The sequence below is a fragment of the Panthera onca genome, chromosome B4 (assembly GCF_046562875.1).
Source record: "Panthera onca isolate mPanOnc1 chromosome B4, mPanOnc1 haplotype 2, whole genome shotgun sequence".
Taxonomy (NCBI): domain Eukaryota; kingdom Metazoa; phylum Chordata; class Mammalia; order Carnivora; family Felidae; genus Panthera; species Panthera onca.
Window position 1 is genome coordinate 7,150,456 of NC_138345.1, and position 23,913 is coordinate 7,174,368.

Sequence of the window (23,913 nt, forward strand, 5' to 3'; positions counted from 1 at the left end):
GCCCGACTCGGTGCTTTTAATTAAAACGAATGCCCGCCCCCCAACTTTTGTGCGTTATCAGAGAGGCGCCGATACACCGGAAGGCCTCATTTTCTCAAATATTTTCTCTTTGTCTTTTAAAATTGTTGGAAGCTCACAAGTTAACATTTTCAAGTCCTGGCGTCAGCAGCTGTTTTCACCCGACGATGGCTTCCCCCCCTCTCGCCGTCCCTCCCCCCCCCCCCCCCCCCCCAGCTTCCAGGTCTCCGGACCAAAAAGCCACGTTTGGGATTCCCCGCGTGACTTTGAACTGGGGTCCGGGTCTAGCGTCTCCTGGTCCGGGGCCGACGCGCAGAGGAGAAGCGCTTTTCAGTTTTTCTCTCTGCTTGCATCCTTAATGTTAAATCTCGGGGACTTTTAGCAAAAATGTGTGCGCGTCGGTCTGTCCTTGTTTATGAAGCGGTTTCCGCTGAATGTTAGACAGAAACTAAATAATTAAAAGGTTTGGAGAGCACCGTGTGCAGGAGTAGAGGCTGGGAGCTTGGCCGGCCCTAGAGGGAAGTGGTCAGAGTGGAAGAAAAAAATCGATGCTTCCTTACTGGGCCGCTCTCATAAACGGGAACTAAATGGGCTCGGGAGAAACATTAGGAGGGAGGCGGTGTGTGTGTGTGTGTGTGTGTGTGTGTGTGTGTGTGTGTGTGTTTAATTTAGGAATTTTCTTCCTGTCCCGTATCTAGAAACTCAACCCTGATTTCTAACAAACATCAGATTTAAGAAGACGGAGATTCCAGAGAAGCTCCAAACCCAAGATCGGGAGGACCCACGTTTCCACTACTTTCCAATAAATTTTACTCATCTTTCTACAATGATTGTGTATTAAAACACGACATCTCTCGCCCCCACTCTAACACACACACACACACACACACACACCCCACGTTAAGGTTGAATACTGATGATTTTCCTTCATCGCATGAAAGCCATCCTCCAGAACTTACTTTTAGGGACGCTCTCTTCTATTTCGAGTTTTTTGTGTTTGCAGGGAATTTTATGGGGTGGAGGAGGCAAGAGGGAATAATGGCTTCCGCTCAGAGAAAACCCCAAATCAAGCTCTCAGTGCCGTCCGTGGGATCGCCTGCGGGAGAACCCACACACTGCCCTAGGGTGAGCAGAGGGTGGAACCTGAGGCTTCTTTTCCCGCCTGACCCCTGCTCGCCCCGGCCGCGTTTTCGGGCTTGCAGGCTGCAGGAGCCAGGGCGCCGCTAGGGGATGCAGTGGCTCAAAGGACCGAGAGAGGCCGGGGAGGTTGGAGCCCGCGGGGCCGGCCAATCGCGGCCCGGCCGCAGCCTCGCCCGCTGATTGGCCCCCTCCGCGGCCCCGCCCCTCCCGCCCCGCCCCCCTCGCCGGGGCGTCTGGAGCCGCACCCCCTCCGCCCCAGGCTGCCTGGCCCGGGCGGTGCGAGTCCGGGGACGGTCGCCGCAGTCCTGCCCGCCGGCCGGGATGGGGGTCGCTGGAAAGGGGCCGGTTCCTCGGCTGGGGAAAAACGCCGGGAGCCGGAGTAAGTAGGGCCCTGGGCGGGGTGAAGGGAAAAGTTGGGTAAGTGGAAAGAGGCCCCGAGTTCTTGCTTTGCGGCCGCTCTCACTGTACGTAGGGACCTGGCTGGCCTGCCTGTGTCTGTCCCTTTCCTCTTCACCCATCACCATGGTCACTCAGGTCGGAAGCACGCAGGGACTGCAAATTCCAGGTCTGGAAAGGCAAAGCACGACAGCTGAAGCGTGCATTTGAGAGGCTTGCTAACACAAAAGGCTGGGGAAACCGTGCACGGCGGCCACCCGAGGAACACACACCTTCCAATAAAGGCTCGCTCCCTTTGCCCGATTCCCCCAGCTCTTAAGCAATTCTCTCGAGAGGCAAATCCCAAAGTCCTTTGGCATGAAAACCTTTTTTTTTTTCTTTCTCTCGTCGGTTTTTATAGGCACGTAACCCCAAATCCATAACGTCCCCAATACCGGATTGAATTGAAAAACAAGTTTGGTCATTAAAAAAAAAAAAAAAAAAAAAAAAGAAAAGTCTGAAAAAAAGAAAGGCTGCCTGTAGAAATTGACTTTATGAATGGGGCAGGCCGGTTTCCCCGGCACGGAATAATCCACCGGGCCGGAATGAATTGGCTGGAGCGGGAGCCACATTTAAAGGGCCAGAGCGCGCATTCCCTCCTGCCCGCCCCCCTCCGCCCCAAACCCGGCGGGCCTTGCCCACCCGCCCCGCCGCCCCCCCCCCACCTCCGCCCCCGGGCAGCCCTCCGCGGCGCCCCCCTTCCGGTCAGTGGAGGGGCGGGGGCAGGGGCGGAGGGGTGCAGGGGGGGGTGGGGGTGAGGTCCTGGAGCGGGTTTGGGTTGCAGTTTCCTTGTGCTAGTGATCCTGTCCCCTCCTCGCTAGCGCCAGGCTCCTCCCCCTCGGCGCGGATGACACTAGGACCTCCTTAAGTTGCGTCGCGCCACAGCTGTCTGCGAACACTGAGCTGCCTGGCGCCGTCTTGATACTTTCAGAAAGAATGCATTCCCTGTAAAAAAAAAAAAAATACTGAGAGAGGGAGAGAGAGAGAGGAAAAGAGAGACGGAGAGCGCGCGCGACAGAGCGAGCCACGCAATCTGACCGAGCAGTTTCTGCTCTCCCAGGTCACACGCCTCCTCCTCCTCCTCCTCTCTGCTCCTCGAGACCCAGGTTGGTACTGGCAACTTTTTTTTTTTTTTTTAAGTTTGATTTTTCTTTTTCTTTTTTTTCCCCCCTGCTCCGTTTGGGAGGACTTTTCAAAATACTGTAAACTCAGCCCCGATCTTTTGGGAGGCTGGAAGGCAGGTCCCGGGATCGCCGTCCCCGGGGGGGGGGGGGAGGGAGCCGTCGGCCGAACTGGATCCGCTCAGTCAGGGCAGGGCCCTCGCGAGGGCCAGGCGGCCGGGGATGTGCCCGGGACTCGTTCCCTGGGCGGCCGCGGCCGGGTTTGCCTCGCTCGGGAGGAGGCGTGCGCGAGTGCGCGTGTGTGCGCGCGTGTCCTGGGCGCGCGGGCGCGGGGCCGGGCGGCCGGCGGGGAGGTGGTGCCACTTCATAAACTCAGGTGCTCCGGTCCTCAGGAGCTCATCCAGGTCTCCCCGCTTCTCTCCTTCGCAGGTGAGCCGAGCAGAGCCTCGGCCTCGGAGCCGCTGAGGAAGCCCCGGCGCAGAGGAGCCTCGTCTCTGCAGAAGTCCAGCCACCCTCGCTCGCCCCCCACCCCCCGCTTTCAAATTCGGTCCCCTTTTATCCCTCCCTCCCTGGTTTTGGGGGATTCCTCTTTCCTTCCTCTTCTTCTCCTTGCTAAGCGACCACTTAAAAGACTTTTCTCCCCCTCCCCTTCTTCGCTCGCCTTTCCTTCCCACCTTTCCAACATTGCCCCACTGAAAGCAAATCGTTAAACGACCCCCGCCCCTCCGACGGCAGCAGCACCTGCAGCGCCTCGGAGCTCCCCCTCCCGCCCCCCCCACCTCCCCCCCGCGACCTCCCAGCCCGACCGCCCTCCCTCTCCGCGCGCGGGTTCCGGGCCCGGCGAGAGGGCGCGAGCGCAGCCGGGGCCATGGAGGTGACGGCGGACCAGCCGCGCTGGGTGAGCCACCACCACCCCGCGGTCCTCAACGGCCAGCACCCGGACACGCACCACCCGGGCCTCGGCCACTCCTACATGGACCCGGCGCAGTACCCCCTGCCCGAGGAGGTGGATGTACTTTTTAACATCGACGGTCAAGGCAACCACGTCCCTTCCTACTACGGAAACTCAGTGAGGGCCACGGTGCAGAGGTACCCTCCGACCCACCACGGTGAGTGCGCCCCGGGTGCGGGGACCCCCCCGCCCTCCAGCCGCCGCCGCTCCCTCTCCCCACTCCCGGCCCGGCTCCCGGAGGCGGGGAGCGACCAGGGGGTGGGCAGACCCCGCGAGAGCCCCCAAGTGCCGCTCCTGCCACTTTTTTTTTTTTTTTTTTTTTTTAAATTGGGGCCCGGAAATGCGCGAGGAAGCAGCCTCAGCCGCCGCGAGAGTGTGTTTTTAAAAAGTCGCAGCAGGCGTCTCTCCGCGGCCGGCGCGCCTGGGGCCTGGCGCTCACCTGGAGGGCGCCGGGCCGCCCCCCTCTTCTCCCCGGGCGGCCGCAGGTCCCCGGGGGCCTCCGCGGTGCGGGGCGCGGGGAGCCCGGGCTCTGCCTCTGCGGCCGCGGCTCGCTGGGCCCGCAGCCGACGCCGCCAAACCGGCTGGCGCTCGGTTCCTTCAGAGGGTCCCGCTCCCCCAGCTAGCCTGGAGTTCTGTCTCCAGGGGCTTCGGCCAGCGTGCCTCAGTTTCTTTTTCCGGCACCTCTGCAGAAAGGCCCGAGAGAGATTTATCCACACCCCCGTTTTTGTTTTGGTTTTATGATTATTACTTTTTCAATCTTTCCCCAAAGCGAGTGCATTCGGTGACCAGGCAGGTCCCCTGCTTCCTGGCTCTGGGGAATGGGATTCTGGAACTTGAGCGGGTTTTGCTGGAGACACTGCTGTCTTAAATTTGAGACATTCGGAGTTTTCCTAGATTCCCGGCTGCACAGAATTTTCCTGCGTCTTGTTTTTAGGTTGCCCCATTGCCTGCTCCCCCAAAACTCTCGCCTTACTGTCCCCTCCGGCCTACGACAGTCCCATTAGGCTCGCGGAGAAGAGTTAGGATCCACCACAGGGCTTCTTTTTTACGTGGGGGCGATTCCAGTTGTCTTTTGTTTTTGTTTTGTTTTGTTTTCTCCTTTCTCTTTCACCTTGAAAAGTTGGTAAGAGTTCTGAAATGTTAAGAAATCCAGCCCTGTGTGGTTGGGGGCAGGGGGGAGCTCTAAGCTTTCCAGCCTCCGTGGGTTCCTGAAGAAGAAACAGAGGCACAATTTCAGGCAGAGAAGATGGGAGCCTCTCTCCAGGCGACCGAGGGTTCCCTGGTCCCCGTGTCGCCGATGACACAGTCCCTCCTGCAGCAGGCATCCTCTGCCCCGTTGTCACCGGGCTTTAAACCATTGTCTCTGCGGATGGGGCGCTCTTTGCCCTGGTTCGGTGCAGATCAGCAGTTAAGTGGAAACGTAGAAGCAGGCTTAATATTATTTACTATACTACTTCCTGCATAACATGAATCTTGACCCCTTGGCGTTCAGAGAACTCTCCTTCCCCCTCCCCTCCCCTTCCTCTCTCAAGATTTTAGTTTCAGTATTGTTCTTAATGGTTAAATAGAATGTCAAATGCTGAGGCAGGTAGTGGATTAAAAGATCAATACGTGTGTGGATTTGCACTTACGGTTTGCATTTGCCCCCTCTCGGAGTGGATGGAGTTGTCTGAGTTATGGTCATCTTAAAACTGCGTGTTTCAAATGCAGGCTGACTGTGCTGTGTGGATAAGTCAGCTGTAAATACATAAAATGGAATTTCGTGTCTCGGGGGCTCCGGTGAAAATTCGCCCTGGGGGAATCACAACTTTGAGGGCGTATGAGAGTTACTTTATTTTTCTTTCTAAAGGATTTGGGAGAGTGGGAGAGGCAGGGCCCAGCCTTGCAAACTTCCTCCAGTGGTCTGAGCAATGACTGTTTCCTTGCAAATCGCGTTTCAGGCCTTGCCAGTCGTGAAGGCACTGCAGAGGGGTCACTTGAAGGGAACCCCCGAAGGCTCCCCCTCCTCCCTTCCAAGCCCTCTCCTTCCTGCACCGGGGGCCGGGGAGCTGGGCCTGTCTCCAGGGTCCGAGTATCTTCCTGGTGCGGAGCAGTTGTGCGGCCAGGCTCACCCCTTCAGGCCTCATTATTCACAGCCGACTCTCTTATCACGCTGGCTGGGATTAGGTCTGGGAAGGGGGACGCTGGGCCATTGATGGAAACCAATAAATCAAGTCAGGTTCTGGAGAGGGACTGCAGGGATGCCATTCAGAAAGTGTATCTGGAGAGCCCAAATAAGCCCAGGGGCCGTCTCCACTCCCTCCCAGCACCTCTCGGGTGTCAGACACAGGCCCTTCGTGCTGCTGGATCTGATGGGACATTGGTGTGGCACAGATGGGTGTAGAGGGTGTGCTGGCCAAGGTACCAGCGGCCGGCCTGGACGAGGGAGCGGGCCTGCGCCCGGGACTGTTTGGGACCGCCCGGCGGGGAGGCTGGGGTGGAGGGGAGGAACCCCAGATGCGTCCGAGGGCCCCCCCCTCCCAAAGCTGCTCTCACGGGCATCTCTCTCTCTCTCTCTCTCTCTCCCTCCCTTCCCCTGCATCCCCCGTCCCCGCGCAGGGAGTCAGGTATGCCGTCCGCCTCTGCTGCACGGATCCCTGCCCTGGCTGGACGGCGGCAAAGCCCTGGGCAGCCACCACACCGCCTCGCCCTGGAACCTCAGCCCCTTCTCCAAGACGTCCATCCACCACGGCTCCCCGGGGCCCCTCTCCGTCTACCCCCCGGCCTCGTCTTCCTCGCTGTCGGCGGGCCACTCCAGTCCGCACCTCTTCACCTTCCCGCCCACCCCGCCGAAGGACGTCTCCCCCGACCCGTCGCTGTCCACCCCGGGCTCGGCCGGCTCGGCGCGGCAGGACGAGAAGGAGTGCATCAAGTACCAGGTGCCGCTCCCCGACAGCATGAAGCTCGAGTCCACACACTCGCGGGGCAGCATGACCACCCTGGGAGGGGCGGCCTCGTCGGCCCACCACCCCATCACCACCTACCCGCCCTACGTCCCCGAATACAGCTCCGGACTCTTCCCGCCCAGCAGCCTGCTGGGGGGCTCCCCCACCGGCTTCGGATGTAAGTCGAGGCCCAAGGCGAGATCCAGCACAGGTAGGAACCATCTCCGCTCCCCCCACCCCTACGCGCCAGGTCCTTTCTCCTCCCCCCGCCTCTCCCTTCCCCTAAATCCAGGGCAGGGAGGAGGGAGCTAGAGTCTGGCCCCTCAGGGGAGCTGGCTGGTGTTCCAGACCCTTCTGAGATTTGATTTCTTCCCATTCTTCCAGCGGGGAAAGAATGAGGTGTGTCCTATCTCATTCCAGTCCTCCGAGCAGAGGGGAAGTGGGATCCAATTTACCTCACCCCCTTGAGCTGGAAAGGAAAAAGACAAACAAAAACAAATACCCTGTCCTGCCTGCCTGGGGACCTCCGGGTTCTGCCTGTAACCTTTAGTCCGTTTCCGAGACCAAATGGGAAGCCGAGGGAATAAATCTTTAGTGTTTAATGCTGAAACGAAACCTTAGCGAGCACAGGTCCGTCCTGTGACCGCCCCCTCCCCCCTTGGCCTCTGCGGCTGCCTCTTCCTCCAGGCTGAGCTCGGAGGGGGTCCTGCCGACAGGACAGCCCCTCAGACAGACGTGTATGATGAAGGCGTGGGGGTATTTGGGTGGGGGTGGTCGGGACCCTGGCAAAAACAGCACGCGCATTCTTGGCATGGAAAAGGGGGCTGTCATCCCAACTTCTGGGAGAGAGGGGGGCTCTGCCCTGGGGAAACCGGAAGGCAAATCAGAAGGCAGATGGACCAGCTACCTGAAAGCGGTAACGCAGGCAGGGGCAGGGGGGTGGAGGGCGGGAGGGTGAGGGTGGTGGTGGCAGGAAGGCGTCGTAGGACCTAGTCCTCCCCTGAGCTGAAGCCAGAAGAGGTAGGGAGGACTGAACAACATTCCCCAGGTGTGAGTCTCTCTTGCTTCCTCCGCACATCCTCCCTCAAACGAGCACCCCCTGTCTAAAAGCGCGCTGCGTTTTATTCTCTTGGTGTAGACGCTTGCTGTAGAAAACAAAACAAGACACCCAACCCCCACCAAATATCTTGGCTTTCAAAATAAAATAATCCGTCGCCAACGTTGCTCCTAACCAGAGAGGCTGAGAGACCTCGGGATTCTCTCCCTTGAGCTTTAACTGTATTTTAAAAAGACGATTTTTTCAAAGAGGGTTCTGTCTCCTCGGGTGGCTCCGTTTCAGGGGTGGGTGTTTCTGTCCTGGCTCCTTCCAACGTCTCACCTCTGCCCTCTATCTATAGAACTCCTAACATACAAAGACGGGATGAAGATCGCTCACTCTTTTAGGGGTAGGACGAGCGGTCTTGACACAGGGTTTGTAAAACCTCGGTTTCAGAAACTTCCGAGGGAGGACCCTGGGAGCCCAGTGACCATGAGATCACTTTTCAGGGTTTTTTTTTTTTTTTTTTTTTTTTTTTTTTTTCCAGGGTGACATTCACTCTGACTGCCTGGGCAGGACTGTCTCTATTTAGTTGATATGTTTTAGCTAATCCAATTATTTTCAGACTGCTGCACGCGACAGTCGCATTGTTTATCCCGCGCCAGGAACTTTAATAGAGTCCGGATGCGGTTAGGCTGACAGAAGAACTCAGACCTGCGTGTTCAGTACATGAAAGTCGGCAGAGGGAGAGGGAGGTAGGCTAGCTGGTGGAGTCTAAGAGAAAGCAAGAGGAAGGGAGACCGGGCGGAGGAAAGTGGCCACGCTGCCTCGCCGCTAGGCTGGGGTGTGGGGTGGAGGGTTCGAGAGAAATGGGGTTCAGCTTTGCTCAGAAAAGCCGGGATTAGGTCAAGGCTTTGAGGACTGATGGCACAGAGAACAAACCGGTGCATTTTGAGGTTAGCGATGGGATTTTTTTTTTTTGTTTGTTTAAAGTTCTCTTTTCTGGGAGGCGCCAAGTTTTGGGGGCAGGTCGTGGTATCTGAGGCCGGCGTAGTGGTTTGTGTGTGTGTGGGGGGGGAGGGGACAGAACAGAGCGACTTTTCCAAGAGCCTCTGGTTTCTCGCCCCTCTGCGTCTACACCTTCAGTCTTCCGAGAGTCATTTCCTTTTTCTCTCCCTCTTTCCCCTGAACTTTTGGGGGCGGGTGGGGGGGGGGGGAAGAGCCGCAGTTACCCTAAACCAGAACCAGGAGCACCTATGCTCCTATTATTATTATTATTATTATTGTTATTTTTATCATCTACTTTTTATATTTTGGGGGAGGAGGGAGAAGAGAGAAGACATTGCAATCTGGCTTTTTACTTCCCCCTTTTTATCCCTCTCTCACAGTCAGACACCCCAGAGCAGCCCATCTGGGCAGCCAGGGAGCTGGGACTTTCGGGAGTGTGGGAGCAGGAAGGAGGGTTTCCAGACCCTTCTGGGTAAAGGGGGTGTCAGTGGCACACTTCTCTTGAGGATGGAGTTCTCTGGGTTTAGTGGTTGCTTTTTTTTTTTTTCAAGTCTTCTTTACAAACTCACTTGCCGAAGGTGGAGACGGGAGAAGGGAGGGAGGGTTGTCACCGTTGGGAGAAACGGTTGAACAGTGGTTAGGGCACCTAGTGCTTTTTTAACGCCCGCCCGGGCTGTCAGTGCTGGGTCTCCCTCCACAAACAAAAGACCAAGCCTTTTAGCAAAGAGGCCAGTTCTCAGCTGTCCCTACCCTTGTCTGATCGCGGGCATCTGGAAGCCTCTGCGAGCAACCACCCCCCCGCCCCCCCCTTCCGTCCAGCCCAGTTTCTCAGGATTTCAGTTGGAGGCCAGGGGGTGTTTGAAAATGGCGGTCGAATGTCAGGAGGCCTCTGTGGTTCTTGTCACCTAAGAGAGAGGTGTCTGTCTGAACAGCTCACACCAGGCAGTGAGCGAGGAGAGGGGAAAGAAAGCGGGAGACAGTCGGGGCCTCCGTTAGGAAAATCAGTTGTTTGGCAACAATGAGAAAGGGGGGAAAAAAAATAAGAAAAACCCAGACAAGGCAATCGCAAACTTGCGGAGTGAATCAAGACAGAAAATTGCTCTAGTGTGCAGAGCCTCGCTGAAGAGGCAACCGTTGCTCGTGTTTGAAGGTCCCTCTGAAAAGGAAGCTGTCACCCTCCCCACTGCCTGACAGAGGAAAGGAAATCTGACTGCTCACGTCAGGCTGGGAGATCCCCCGGCCCAGGTGCCTAGGAACGGGGCTGCCCGCCCCACACCAGCCGCAGGGTGACTCCACCCCAGCCTCTGCCCGAGCCCCTGCCTGAGCCCCGGGAAGAAAGGGACAGAAAAAGTGGGCACCTGAGAGGCCCCGTCTTGCCAGGTCACGGGGAGTGGGCCTGCGGGCCGAGCCGAGCCGGGACCTGTCACCCCAGGTGACAGCCAGACCGCTGTCACCCCAGAAGGGGCCGACCCAGTGCCTACTTGGGGCCCGTGGCCCACCCGCCCCCTGGCTGGCACCTCCTTGACCGCTCGCCCTTTCCTCCTTCCTCCCTGCCTCCCCCTCGCCTGCCCCCGGCCTCGGCTTCTGACCCCAGTGCAAGGTGTCTGGATGTAGTTCAGTCCCCAGCCTTTCTGAGGTCTGGTGGAAATGGTGGACGTCTGCCCATGTGCTCCTGGAACACTACTGCCCGTGTTTGTAATAATCTCAGGGGCTCTTGGGAGGCTCTCTGTAGACCTTTTATGGAATTTGGAGGAAAAAAAATATAGAATTTCTCTTAACTCCTTATGTTTTTTTTTTTTTTTGCAAAAGGAAAACGGACAAAAACTATTCAGTACCATCGTGAACTCCAATGTCAGGCAAAACCCCTCCATTTCTGAAAGTCTTTTTCCTTTCCCAGACCCTGTCCCTAGAGGAAAAAAAAAAACCCACAAAAAACAGGCTTATAGATGTGAACCCCTCCCCCCCCCCCCCAGTTCTTCATACTTGGTTTAGGGGTTTCCAAAGGCCAAACAGGTCCCAGAGCCCTCGAGCCAGCCTTGTTCTCCTTGTACAGGGAGCCGGCCAGATTCCCAAGCAGCCTGCCCGGTTTTCTTCCTCCACCCTGTGTCCCTGGTGGTTTGGAGTTAGCCGATTAATCTCCTAAAACGAAACAACCTTTGGGGGCTCATCTTTCTCCCCTTCCTTCCTCCCAAACCTCCCCCCTGGCGCCTCCAGAGAAAGTCCCCTAGAGAGACCAGCTCTGGTGGGGCCCCTGGCTCCTGCCCGCCCTCCGGGGGGTCGGGGGTGGGGGGTGGGGGGTGGGGGGGGCGGAGTGGGGGTGAGGGGGCTTCTCCCGGTCTGGGGTGTGGCCTGCGGAGCCACTGGTCCACACCTGGCCTTGGAGGATGAGGCCCCCCCAAGAGCTGGGCAGGTTCTCCTAGAAACTGCCTCCCCTTCCTTCTCCCGAAGAAGTTGCAAAGAAATCAGGGACTGGACTCTCCCCTGTGGTCCTCAAGTGCCGTTGAGGGAGTCTCTCCAGCAGCTTTCCCTCCGGAGATGGGTCTGGGTCACTCTCCCTGGCCCTTGAGTGAACCGGCCGGGCCGGTTTTTGTGTTTATTTTGTTTATTTGTTTTTTTGGAAAAAGCAACTGTAGAGAGGCCTAGGTTAAGGAGCCGACCAGGAGCCCCCCCCCTACCCCATTTTTCCTTAACTGGCCTGTTCTGATCTTGCCCCTCATGCTGCTCTCCTCCCGCCGACATCTCCAGGGGCCTTGCCTGCAGATTGCACCGTTTCCAACACCTCCTGGCCTGGTCCAGCTGGGGTCACACTTACCCTTCAGTCTCTGGCACAGTGGCTGGAAAATTCTAGAAAACCTTGGCCTTTTCTGGAGAGAAAAAAGATGGTGGGAGAAATGAGTGGATCCCGCTGGGTCTTCATCTATTACTTGCCAGCCAGGGACGTTTGCGGTTTTACTGGAAGTAAAATCTAAAGCCTGGGGTCCTGAAATCAATCAGCCGATTGATCGATCTATTCATCTATTTATTATCTGTTTATCTATCTCGCCATTGATTACTCTTTCCTTTTCCACCACCGTCCTAATCTCCGTGGTTGAATCAATCTGCGGAGACAGACCTGGCGATGATAACGAGGCACCTTTATTTTCCTTTGAAGGAAATGAGTGGAATGTTTTGCTCTGCCGTTGCCCAGGCCTCAGAATTTTCTCAGGGAACTATTTCAAGTTCAAATCTGCCTTCCTCCTTGGCTGTGCCTGATCTTCCTCGTCAAGTCAGGCAGCCCCAGAGCAAGGTCCTGCTGCCTTTTCTTCATGTGTCCCTTCTTGGGGCCAGAGCTGAATGTGGACGGGGCCACACGGTGACCCTTGTCCACTTGGGAGCCACCTGGAGGGAGGTGGGGGTAGGAAAGTTTCCTAAAGGAGGGAGAAGAGAGAAAGTTCTTGATTCTACTTTCCTTCCCTCGTTCCGAGGGAGCGCTGTCAGCTTTTTCTGTGTGTTTTTCCTCCATAAGTGACTTATGTGTGATCTTGTTTCCAGAAGGCAGGGAGTGCGTTAACTGTGGGGCCACCTCCACCCCGCTCTGGCGACGTGACGGGACCGGGCACTACCTGTGCAACGCCTGTGGGCTCTACCACAAAATGAACGGACAGAACCGACCCCTCATCAAGCCCAAGCGAAGGCTGGTGAGTCCCCCCAGAGAAGCACTGATCTAACACAAACCATTGTGTGTTGTTAATTTCCTCTCTTCAGGAAGGAGAGCTTTCTGCAGGAAATTGGCAGGACAGCTCAAAATCATGTCAGCTTGCTTGGGATAGTTTTGTTTTTTTTCCCCTCCCCTTTTCTTTTCTCAAGTTAGACGTACAGAAAAGCTCTCCCTCTTTTTCGTCTTGACAATTCCTAAGTCCCTTACCAAATTTTTAAGGATGCTGGCTTTCTGGTGATCGAATCCCTAATGTATTTACATGAGAGCTTTAACGGGACGCCAGCAAGCGATGTAAGATTCGCGGATAATCACCGTGACAGGTAGGACGCAGACAGAATGTTCCAGCCACCGTCTAGGACGTGTCCCTAAGTGCCAGGGCTCCTAGTGAGCACGGTCTCAGTGCGCTTCCTTGAGCCCATGCTTGAAGATTGATGAGGCCAATTAACTGAGTTTCGCGAGCAGCGGCCAGTGAATCTGGCGGAGTTTGCCTTCTTCCGTGGTCTTGAGAATTGGGAACTTGCCACAGCTAATTCCTTTGGGAAAAACTTGTGTGATTCCTGTCCTGCCTCTTGGTCTCCTGTCTCCTGCATTTGGTCTTAGTTTCCCTTTGAACTCCTGTCGGTAGGGTGAGGGTTTTTGGTCCCCCGCTTCTTTCTTTCTTAAATGTCTCGACCTTTAGGAATAATACTCAAGGAAACCTGGCACCACCAAACATTTATAAAGAAAATCAACAGAAGTTCATTTGTAAGCTTGTCTTTGGTACCTCAGGCTCGGATTGAGTACCAAGTGTATGCAACAGACAAATAAAAGCAGGCTTGGCAAATGACAACCCTAACCACAGTCAAGAGATCAAAATGCTTTTTGTGGTGATGACATTCACCAAGCAGAGAGGGGAGGAGGGGAATTTCCCCACGCAGATTAATGGATAAAGGTAGCATCCTTCAAATTCTAAGGGTGTGTGTGTGTGTGTGTGTGTGTGTGTGTCTGTGTGTGTGTGTGTCTGTGTGTGTGTGTGTGTGTGGTGACGGGGTGGGGGGCAGACAAATCTTCTGTATTCTTTTCAAAGAATTATTTGTCATCTCCATCAGATTTTAGTGCAACTCAACACCTTTCGCATCCTTTTCAGAAGGAAAAACTTTCTAGGGATGGAAGTGCCCACGTGACTTTAATTTTTGGCGATCCGTGGTCTCTAAGCTTTATTCCTTCTGATCTTTGCCCCCTTCGCCAGCCTTTCTCAACCTCCCCCTGCTTGTCCCCATGCACTTGGGTTTTTCTTTTTTTTTTTTTTCCTTTCTCTCATGTGCAAAGCTAACTTCCTAGGAAAAAGCTGCCGGATATCTGAGCACTGGAGATAACTCATAAACAGCAACTCAGCTTCCCCAACCTAAACATCAAGATGTTTGAACATATCAGAACAAGACGTGTTTGAAAAAAAATAAATGGCTGGAGGTGTTAGCACAGAATGAATATGATCGCACCACAAAAGAATGTTCTGAATCACTCAAAACCTGGCCTTAGTAAGAAAAAAAAAAAAAAAGAAAGAAAGAAAGAAGGAAAGAAAAAAAAGTAAGAAAGAAAAAAAGAAAGAGAGGAAAAGAAACATAACTAACAACAAAAACTTTCTCGTTCAAATAAGGCATCGTACCATCAGCATAACTGGACTTTTTTTCTAAGGCAAAAACATAAAGAAGGAAAAAGAGGGTGTAAAGTCTCAGACGATGGGCTGAATGATGAGTGAGAGTGCATTTGACATTTTCTTGGGGTTTCTACTGTCTGGGCAGATTGCATAGGAAGGCTCTACGTGCATTTTATAGACGCGTGTCTTCATTCATCTTTCATAAGTCTCCAGAACTCTGAGTAATAATTTCTTTTAATTCCGGAGTTCATTGGCTGTCGCATTTAAAGTGTCTTTTCTTTCTTACTCATCTGTTCTGGGTGGTTTTACATCTTTAGTTCCATAGAATTCATTTGCTCCAGAGAGCTACTCAGAGCAAGCGCATTCAGGATAGAGAGCTATTTTTTTTCCCCCCGTCCTTAGATGTATTTGACTTCTGAGTACCTAGAACTTTCTTTGTCTTCTTTCCTATAATTCCTGTTCCTTCGTGCCAGTCTCCGGTTTGCTATTTTTGCTTTGCGCATTTGCAGATTCAATGCAGAACACCCAGCCCATCCTGGAGCTAGTTCTTATGCATGATGCCTGCCTAACACTGAATACACTCCAGCAGGAAAGAGAAGAGATGACTGCAGAGAAGATCCATACGATATTTTTTCCCTCGTGTTGCCAGGTTTTCCGTGTGTCTGAGGGCTTGCTGCGTAGTTTGCTTTATTAATGTACTTTGTCTCCCGCTAGTGAACCAAACACTGTGGCTTTTAGAGGGTCTGTATAAATTCGCCTAGAGTCTGTGGACCAGAGACGTGTTCTGAGGCTGCTTGTATTTATGTGGCTGTCACTATACGGGGAGGGACTAACACCAGGAACCTCATCGTCTGGAGCTTGAATTTGACCGGCTGGCAGTGTGTGCTTGGAGTACACATTTAAAGTTGCTGAGCTGGGAAATCTGGTGCCTGGGTAGATATTAATCTACTATATCTGAGTATCTCTTTTAAAGAAGAAAGTACAGGAAGATAGTAATAATCACACGGTAACATCATTGTCAGAATCATGAAGCGCTGATTTTATGTATCGTTTTCTTCCCAAGAGCATGCGAGTGAAAGTTCTATGCGTCTCAGCTTAGCACATTTCATCAAGGCAGGTGGGCATGGGCATCTAGAGGAGGTCAGGACTAGGGTGAATTATTCCAAAACGGGCAGCCGGAAAGTAGAACTTTTTTAGTTATGACAGATGAGAGCTGTTTTTTTTTTCTTTAAGTTATTAAAAAATTTTTTTAAATATTTATTTATTTTTGAGAGAGAAAGCCAGGCAGTGAGTGGGGGAGGGGCAGAGAGAGAGGGAGACACAGAATCCGAGGCAGGCTCCAGGCTCCCAGCTGTCAGCACAGAGCCCGATGCGGGGCTCGAACTCCTGAACCGTAAGATCATGACCTGAGCCGAAGTCGGACGCTTCACCGACTGAGCCGCCCAGGCGCCCCGAGAACTATTTTTAATTCCCAGTTTTTTAGAGCACAGAAAATAAAGAATTACCGAAAAAAAAAATCTAAAAAACAAATGAAACCCATGACCCTGCTATGGAAGCTTCCAGGAAGAGGAGACGTCTGTGGGACAATTTAGTGGTGTTAAAGGAGGGGAGTCAGTCGGGTTAATTGAGAATTTCCACCAGGGTTCCCATATCTGGCAACTGCCTAACTTTTTACCTGATAAAATACTAATGGAAAAGCACACCACGATCCCTATGTTCCAGGCTTTTATAAGCATGCCAGAACTTTCTTGATCACAGATAGCTGAATTCTTGTTCTTTCTCTTGCTTTTGATAATATATTTGAGTCCAGAGCAGGGAATACTTCTGCAGTTAAAACTTTCTGTTTATGTCGGGGGATGAGGGGTTGACAGCAAAGGTAATAGGTCCAACTTGATTTTCTCTGGAAACTTTCTGAGTTAAAAAAAAATTTTTTTTCAAAGCACGGACGTCGAGAATAGCACCCCTGTAAATTTAAGTGCATCAAAAAGCGAAAGAAAAATCTCCCTCTTCGAGGAAATGAAGGCAGTGACACAACCGAATAATTAAAATTCAAGCTGAGTCTGACATCTGACCTACAACTATTCTGCCCTGTGAGCAGCGAGTAGGAAATACCTAATTTCACGAAGGTGAAATGAAACGAGAGCTGGGCAGGGAGGTGTTCTGTTGATGAGCCGAATTCTTCGTGCCTTTCAGTTTGTCTCATGAGCTGGAAGCTAGCTAAGGGGAGTGAGGGTGGCAGTCGCCAGGAGTGACGCGGCCTGGAAGGATGGGCCGGTGCCGGTTTGAGGCTTGGGCGTCGTGCTTGGTGCTTCCTAAGGGGGCAGGTCCTGGGAGCTCCACACGTGCACACGCACACACACACACGCACAGACACACGCGGACACTCTCCTACTGTGCTGGCCCTCTGTTCTCTTTCTAACCCAGAATTTCTTCGTTTGGGATCTGTCAAGTGCTCTCGATGTTTGGGCTTCCTCTTCTTGTGCTGTTCGTGCGTTGTGATGGGCCGATTGCCTCGTGGAGAATTGAGAATTGCTATTTTCACGGTTGCCCTTGACAAAGACCCTCCCCCCCCCCCCCCAAGAGCCCAGTACCAAAACGAATCAGGTGAATTCCGCGTTGCCACCCATAAAACTTAAACATCTGGCGACCAGGGAGGTGGCGTGGGCTCTCAGACCCTCTGGACCCCAACCTGGGGGGCGGCAGGCTACGCCCTGACCACCGGACCACGGTCTCACCTGCTCTCCTGCCAGCCATCACCTGTAGTTTTCTTCTTGAGGCAGCTTTTAGGGGTCTTTGTTATTTTCATGGGGGCCACTTACTAGGTTTGATTTCAATGACAATGACAATTTTTTCTTTTCTTTTCCTTTTTTTTTTTTTTTTTTAAGTCTGTCTCCGTAGTTCTGAAAACACATTTAACATCTGGTTTGATTTTACCCTCCCTCTCCCTCCCTCTCCGCCCCTACTCCTAGTCGGCAGCGAGAAGAGCGGGAACGTCCTGTGCAAACTGTCAGACCACCACTACCACTCTCTGGAGAAGAAATGCCAACGGAGACCCCGTCTGCAACGCCTGTGGGCTGTACTACAAACTACACAATGTAAGTGTCACGGGGCCGGGACCGGCGGCCGGCCTGGGGCGGGTGCCCAGGAGACACCGTCACCCACCGCAGGCTTCCTTCTGCATTTGATGGCCGTCCCCCGGGCCCAGCAACAGGCCTCAGGTGAACAGTGCAATAGGGAAGCGACTTGGCACAACGCGGCCGTGCGGAGGCCGGAGAACTTAGGGCAGAGAACGACGCGGGTCCCCCAGGTCGGTGTGGACGATGCTGTGCGATGCAGCGCCCCGGCGTCCGCGGTGGGCCCGCTCCGGGCTTCCCCGTCCTCCCTTGGGAAAACAGTGATAGCGTGGTGTTCCTGAGAGTTTCAACTTTTTGCAAGAGAGAGAGAGAGAGGGCACGCAAGAAAGTGTGATGCGTGGCACAGGAAGTCTTCAGACAGAGGACAGTTCGGTGACTCAAAGGGGCAGAAGCTCTTCACCTCTGTGGTGAATTTTAAGTGGATTCTCAGCCGCAAAGACATGGGATGAAGCGTCTGTGAGATGTGGCCAAGGTGTCTTTGTCCTAAGCAGCAGAGAACGGAGGGAAGCAGTGGAGTGAGGTTATCCAGAGAGCAGGGTTGAAAGAAACCCTCGTTTCCTCTTCTGTGTCGTGTGAGCAGAGTGAGCAGAGTTGCCCGTCAGTCACCTGGGCTCCGCTGGGTCATTTCTGGTCTTTTCACTGGGGGTCCTCCCGGTTTGCCATATGTTTACGTTAAAAAAAAAAAATCCTGGATTTTTTTTTTTTTTTTTTTCCTGAAATAACTCCGGCTGACAGGCCATGACCTAATGAGGCTTGAGGTTCAATTATTCCCAGAGGAAGAAGGACCATTTCTCTCTCTCCGGCTCTCTCTCACTGTCCTCTTTTGCTCTGATTCTCCTAAAGCATCTTTGACGGTGTGACTTTGGCGGAGGCCACGGCGGTGCGGGGAGAAGGCGCGCGTCTTGCTCAGGGCCGTTTCCCTGGCACGTTCACCCTAGCTGGGAGTCGGGAGGAAGTTCTTCTGCTTAGAGTTTTGGAGTCCCAGAGAGCTTCTCAGGGTGGTCCCAGCATCCCGGTCCCTTTTTGCCTCTTGGGAATAAGCTCCTGCGATTTCCCAGGGACCCCGCAACCCTCATGTGCCTGCCTTTGGTGTCATCCCCTCCTGACTTGGTCCCCGTGCAACGCCCAGCCTAGCGGAACTGGCCTTTCTAGTTCTTGTCTCTCAGATCCTCCGAATGCCGAATGCCGTGTATACCTGTTTATCAGCAATGAAACCCTAGTTCCGTTTTCACTTTGGGGACTCACTTGCTCACTGCAGTGGAGATAAACAGATTTGTGATTAAAATCTGGAAGGTTCGGGGCATCAGAGTTTATGGGCTAGCCAGTCATCAGCCCAGCCTCTCTGGTTGCTTTTGGCTGTAACTCATGGTTTTCAAAGAACTTTCAAGTTGCTTGATTACCTTTGAGCCTCAGGTAGTCCCATGATGTAGACAGGGCAGAAATTATTCTATTTCCGCTGTACTTGAAGAAGTTATGACTCAGAGAATCAACTGTCTTGTGCAAACGGACATGGCTGATGGAACGGAAGAGCCGGGCAGGACCGATTTCCGAGCAGCACAGGCCTTCCGGGGAGGTCAGTGGCGTCAGGACTGATAGGGACCAGTGGAAAGTGAACACTTTCTCAGTTCAGAATGTGCCAGAAGTTCAGTTCAAAGCGAGGAATTGTCTTCCCTATTCCCAGAGGAGCCCGGGAATGGTGGGAAGTTACCCGGCTCTAAATTTCTCTGACGACTTAGCCACGATGAGATACGGGCTCAGTTGTGTCCAGTCTAAACAAAGTTCTGAAGGGGATCGATTTCTCATCAAATCAAAGAACAGTCAGAGAACCCTCTTTGCTGCTCCCTCCTGGGAGAGAAACTTGCTCCCCTGGCCGGCGTGGTTTTTCTGTCTTCGCTGGTTTAGCAAGACCTCACAGAAGGAGGCAAGTGATGTGTATTTAACGACAGGAGATTATAATCTATTAACGTTCTCATCACATCATGTTTGGTTATGCCCACCTGGATACCTGTATATGTTTATGTATAGTTCCTTTCCTCTTATCTAGGTGTTTCGATAACTACCTATCTCAGGATCAGTGTCTCTAGGTGGCGTTGAGACTAGTTATCTGGGTCTGTGCTGCTATCTGGGTAACTAGATATTATATTTAGATATCTGGCTGTGTATATCTAGATACCGGGTAAAGAGCTGTGTGTCTAGACATTATCTTGGGGGAAGATTTGATGTGACAATAGATTCCTATCACCTCTGTAGTCTGCGTCTTTATCTTGATTGTCGCTTTGAAGAAGGAACCCTGAGATGTGCTTTTGGCAGTGACCTTTTAGCTCCTCTGCCTTCCTGGTGCGAGGGGGGATTGGGTCTCAGCTCCAGCATGTGGCTCTGTGCCCCTCTTCAGGGTGACCTCTCCCAGCTCAGCCTCGGGAAGCTGTGTGTCTACTGCTTCCAGAAACTTGGTTGGCCGCCTCTCTCTCTCTCTTGACGGCTGGAGTCTCTCTTCCTGAACTTGCCCTTTCTAGCTTTGGGAGCGGACAGGTAGATCCTAGAACCATGAGAGCATGAGGGAGCCTCTTGTCTTTCTCCCCCTCGAGGGCCCGGGTGGAAGATGACATTTGTCCCTGCAGAGTCAGCAACAACCGAGACCCTGACATCGCCTCCTTGAGTTGTTTTGCCACATCCCGACGACGTGTGGCCAGATGTGTGGTCCGCTGTGTGGGGCAGCTGTCTGCAATTGAGTTTAATCCCATTCTGACTCCTTGTGGGGAGCGGTCTCTGATGCTCTGTAAAGTCCCCTGTCTTGATTCTGTCTCCCCCACCGGGAAAATGTATTTTAAAAACAAAACAGACAGAAGCTTCTCGAAAAGAGAGAGAATGGCATGCCGCCTCGGGTGCCGCAGACTAGCTGAAGGCCTTTGGGGTAGGGCCTTGCCTGTCTCTTTCCTGGAGCTCGCTCCTGCTGCACAATTTCCAGGACGAGGGTGCCCGCATGCCGGCCCAGTACTGCGCGCCCCAAAGTGGTCGTCGAGTCCTTGGTGACGGGTTGGGGGGCCGTTGGTCTAGAAGTGCACAGTCAGAACCGGGTGGGAATTGCAACTTTCAGTCATCAAAGTTGCTGTGACAGGGGCAAGAGACTACCTTGTGGAGAGACCCGCTGCGGTAAAACACGACCCCAGAGCCTTCAGGTTCCAGGGGAAGATCTTACAGCGCCTCTTACTGCGATAAAGCCGGGCAGGAGAGAGGCGACCAAAAATTACTTTGAACAGGGGTGCGACGCTAGTCTGTCAGGGCAGACAGACCTACACCCTTAAGGTTGATCGCGTTGGCTGTGGTTTTATGGTCGCAGCACAGATGTCGGAGAAGGAGACAAGATGTTATTTCCTTCTTGAAGATTCCCCAGGTGCCTCCGCGCTCATGAAATGTTCTAAGGAGATTCTAAGGAAATAAGACCAGTTATTGTATTTTCGATACCAGAGAAATGCAGTCCTAGTGGGTGGGTCTCTAGAATATGGTCCCTGGGAACGCAGAGTTTCCCAAGGCAGATTCTCCTCCAAGTCACTGATGTGGACAAACGTAAATAACACCCGGGGCGCCTGGGTGGCTCAGTCGGTTGAGCATCCGACTTCGGCTCAGGTCATGATCTTACGGTTCGTGAGTTCGAGCCCCACATTGGGCTCTGTGCCGACAGCTGGGAGCCTGGAGCCTGCTTCGGATTCTGTGTCCCCCTCTCTCTCTCTGCCCCTCCCCCGCTCACACTCTGTCTCTCTTTCAAAAATAAATAAACATTAAAAAAATAACCAAACCCGTAAATAACACCCTCTGCCTGGAACACCTTACCCCTGGTCTCTTGGTTTCCAAGGCTGACAGTCAGTGCTCCTCCACAGACTGGATCTGCGTGACTCCTGGTCCCTGGGAAGGAGACAGGAAGGGGTGGGGGGAGGAGGGGCCCCGGCTGCAAGCAAGACCCCCGGTGTGGGGCGGTCAGAGCAGCCCTGTGGAGGTGTGAAAGCCTGTGTGCCCTTTCAGAGCCAGCCAGAAAGTGTAAAAAAAAAAAAAAATTGATCTTTGTTTAGATTAACAGACCCCTGACTATGAAGAAGGAAGGCATCCAGACCAGAAACCGGAAAATGTCTAGCAAATCCAAAAAGTGCAAGAAGGCACATGACACGCTGGAGGACTTCCCCAAGAGCAGCTCGTTCAACCCGGCCGCCCTCTCCAGACACATGTCCTCTCTCAGCCACATCTCCCCGTTCAGCCACTCCAGCCACATGCTGACCACCCCGACGCCCATGCACCCACCGTCCAGCCTCTCCTTCGGACCTCACCACCCGTCCAGTATGGTCACCGCCATGGGTTAGAGTCCCTGCTCGATGCTTCAAGGCCTCCGGGCGAGAGTCCTTCCGGCCCCTTCTACGTGCGTTTTTGCAGGAGCAGTATCATGAAGCCGAGATCCGATGGATACCCGTGTTTTGAAGGCACAAAGCAAAATGACGTCTGCCACTTTCTCAGAGGCGCTCGCTGTGGCCTCTGTGTTCTCAGTCACTGAATCTGGATCCCATTTGTGAATAAGCCATTCAGACTCATCTTCCCTATTGAACAGGGTCTCTCTAGTGCTGTGAAAACAAACAAACGAGCAAGCAACTGAGCTGAACGTTACATATAACTTATATTGTGAGAAATACTGTACGTTTGAAGAAGACTTTACGGCATCCGGGGAGCTGTAAGAAAGGCATGAAGGACGCCAAGAATTTTAAGGAATACGGGGAAATCAAGTGTGGAAATGGAGAAGAAACTAGGTCTGATATTCAAATGGACAAACGGCCAGTGTTGTTTCCTTTCACTGGCCATAGTTGTTTGATGCATTAAAAGAAAAACAAAAAAAAAAAAAAAAAAAAAAAAGGAAAAAAACAACAACAAAAAAAAGAAAAAAGTCGTAGGCAAATCATTTGTTCAAAGCTGTGGGCCTCTCTGTATAGGAGAGTCTGTGAGTCCCAGGCAATCAGTGTTACCACTCGCACGATGCCGTAGAGGGGCTCAGCAAGCCTTTTCCGGGCCCACACGCTTTGTGAACAAGTCCCTTGTAATTGTTGTTTGTATGTATAATTCAAAGCACCAAAATAAGAAAAGATGTAGATTTATTTCATCATATTATACAGACTGAATTGTTGTACAAATTTATTTACTGCTAGTGTTAAGAACTACTTTTTGTTTTAATATTTTCCTTCTTTCTCCAGTTTTTTTTTTTTTTTGGTTGAATAAACTAGACGATGTTCAGTTGACCTGAGGCGGCTGTGCTCCGGAGGGTCTATTTTCCATTTTGTTCCTTGATGATATTTATTAAATAGCTTCTAAGGGCACAGCAGCATCCGGCCCCTCCCTCCCGCACCCCGCAGCCTGTGCTATGAGGGTAGCAGGTGTACGAGCTACCGACGTGCATGTCAGCGACTTGGGCTGGACAGACCGGGTCCTGAGCGCGGCCTGCCTGATTGTTAGCTCCCTGTTGTGTTCTGTGTTAGTGATCACTGCCTTTCATCCAGTCTGTTGGGATAATAATATAAAAGTACACAATAAAGTGAAAATATTTTGAAAACAACCAAGTAACATCGTATCAAAGCGGTGGCCAAGCTCTTCTAGAATCTGGTAGCTCTCGCTAATTTAAACACAAAACCCAAACGTGTTACATTAGCGGCTAGGACATCATGCAAACCTGAGATAGTCAACAGGTATTCCTTTGGGAGGCTGGGCGTCTTCAGGGGTCTCTGTGCAGCCCAGAGGCTTTCTCGGGGAGTGGGGTAGGGGGGGCCGGAGTACCTTCTGTGTCCCCTCGTGCGCCGCGGCCCCTCCTGCTGGCCCGCAGGGCCTCGGGCGCCTCGCAGGAGCAGTGGGAAGATTAACTCGTGGAGATGCACCAGCGGACTACAGCCGATGGATTCCTCATGCTTCTCTGCAAGATGTGACAGCGTGGGGCCGGTGCTTGAGTTCATCTCTGTTTTCCTTTCCTACTGTTGAATAACACCGCAGTGGAGGGTTTATTGGCATGTTTGCGGAACACGAAAATAACCGTTTTTTGTAATTTACGCTGTATAGTTTCCTTTTACTCTGTTGGCAGAATGTGTAACCATGGCACACATTTTAAAATCTCTGTTAATCGCCTCTCTGCTTTCTTAGCAAATATTTTAAACCTAAGGCTAAATGTTGAAATAAAGGAGTTAGAGACCTACTGAGCTGCAAACTGGAGATCTTACTGGCTCCTGATTAATGACCCGCACTCGGGACGTTGTTTTCAGCCCCTTTTGAAGCACCGAGGGCTCCCATCGTCATCAATTGCCGTATTAAATTCGGGAGATTTTCTCGTGTGGTTCCAATGCCTCTAGACCTGCCACTTCTTTTCTTCGTGAACAGATTTGAGTCCGTGCTCTTTCACCTTAAGAAGAGAGAGTTCAAATTCTTGACATTCTTGGGGCGGGATGGGGGGTGGGTGGGGGCGGTGCGCACACACACGTAGAAAAATCCCAAACTCAGGACGCACACAGCCACGTTGTGTGTTGGGTACTGTGGGGATGCTGGCGTCTTTGATCCTACTTCTTCAGAGAAGTGTCCTTTTATCATTCTGTCCGTTGATTGAACCTGCTAAGATATTGCTAGAAGATCGTGTGACAGATCTAAAACATACTGATAACGATGATTCGGTTACTTTTTTGGAGCACTGTCGTGTGTTTTCATGGTTTTGTTCTTTTTTTTTTTTTCTTTTGACTTCACGTAGAATCAATAGAAGGCACAATAGAAGAGCAGCGTGAGAGAGGGTTTAGTCTAGGAAAACT

General features: G+C 52.7%; 1 protein-coding gene across 4 annotated transcripts; it reads left to right on the forward strand.

The window, feature by feature from the left end:
• Window positions 1–1,427: 1,427 nt before the first annotated feature.
• Window positions 1,428–23,478, forward strand: GATA3 (GATA binding protein 3). Of its 4 annotated transcripts, none has more exons than XM_078450455.2 (6): window positions 1,428–1,537; window positions 3,144–3,823; window positions 6,265–6,801; window positions 12,166–12,311; window positions 16,937–17,062; window positions 21,166–23,477. In XM_078450455.2, the coding sequence occupies exons 2-6, from the start codon at window positions 3,583–3,585 to the stop codon at window positions 21,448–21,450; spliced, it is 1,335 nt and encodes a 444-aa protein (XP_078306581.1). In that variant the 5' UTR covers window positions 1,428–1,537; window positions 3,144–3,582; the 3' UTR covers window positions 21,451–23,477. The 4 variants fall into 4 exon arrangements, with proteins under 4 accessions (XP_078306581.1, XP_078306582.1, XP_078306580.1 ...); XM_078450456.2 differs by lacking the exon at window positions 1,428–1,537 and adding an exon at window positions 2,448–2,699 and having other exon boundaries at window positions 12,169–12,311; window positions 21,166–23,478; XM_078450454.2 differs by lacking the exon at window positions 1,428–1,537 and adding an exon at window positions 2,450–2,699.
• The last annotated feature ends 435 nt before the right edge of the window (window positions 23,479–23,913 follow it).

What these genes read in the sequence shown, in the direction of transcription:
- GATA3 (XM_078450455.2), top strand. Translation starts at nt 3,583, where the DNA reads ATGGAGGTGACGGCGGACCAGCCGCGCTGGGTGAGCCACCACCACCCC. An exon ending in GTACCCTCCGACCCACCACG is followed by an intron (nt 3,824 to 6,264) that starts GTGAGTGCGCCC and finishes GTCCCCGCGCAG; the next exon opens with GGAGTCAGGTATGCCGTCCG. An exon ending in CAAGGCGAGATCCAGCACAG is followed by an intron (nt 6,802 to 12,165) that starts GTAGGAACCATC and finishes TCTTGTTTCCAG; the next exon opens with AAGGCAGGGAGTGCGTTAAC.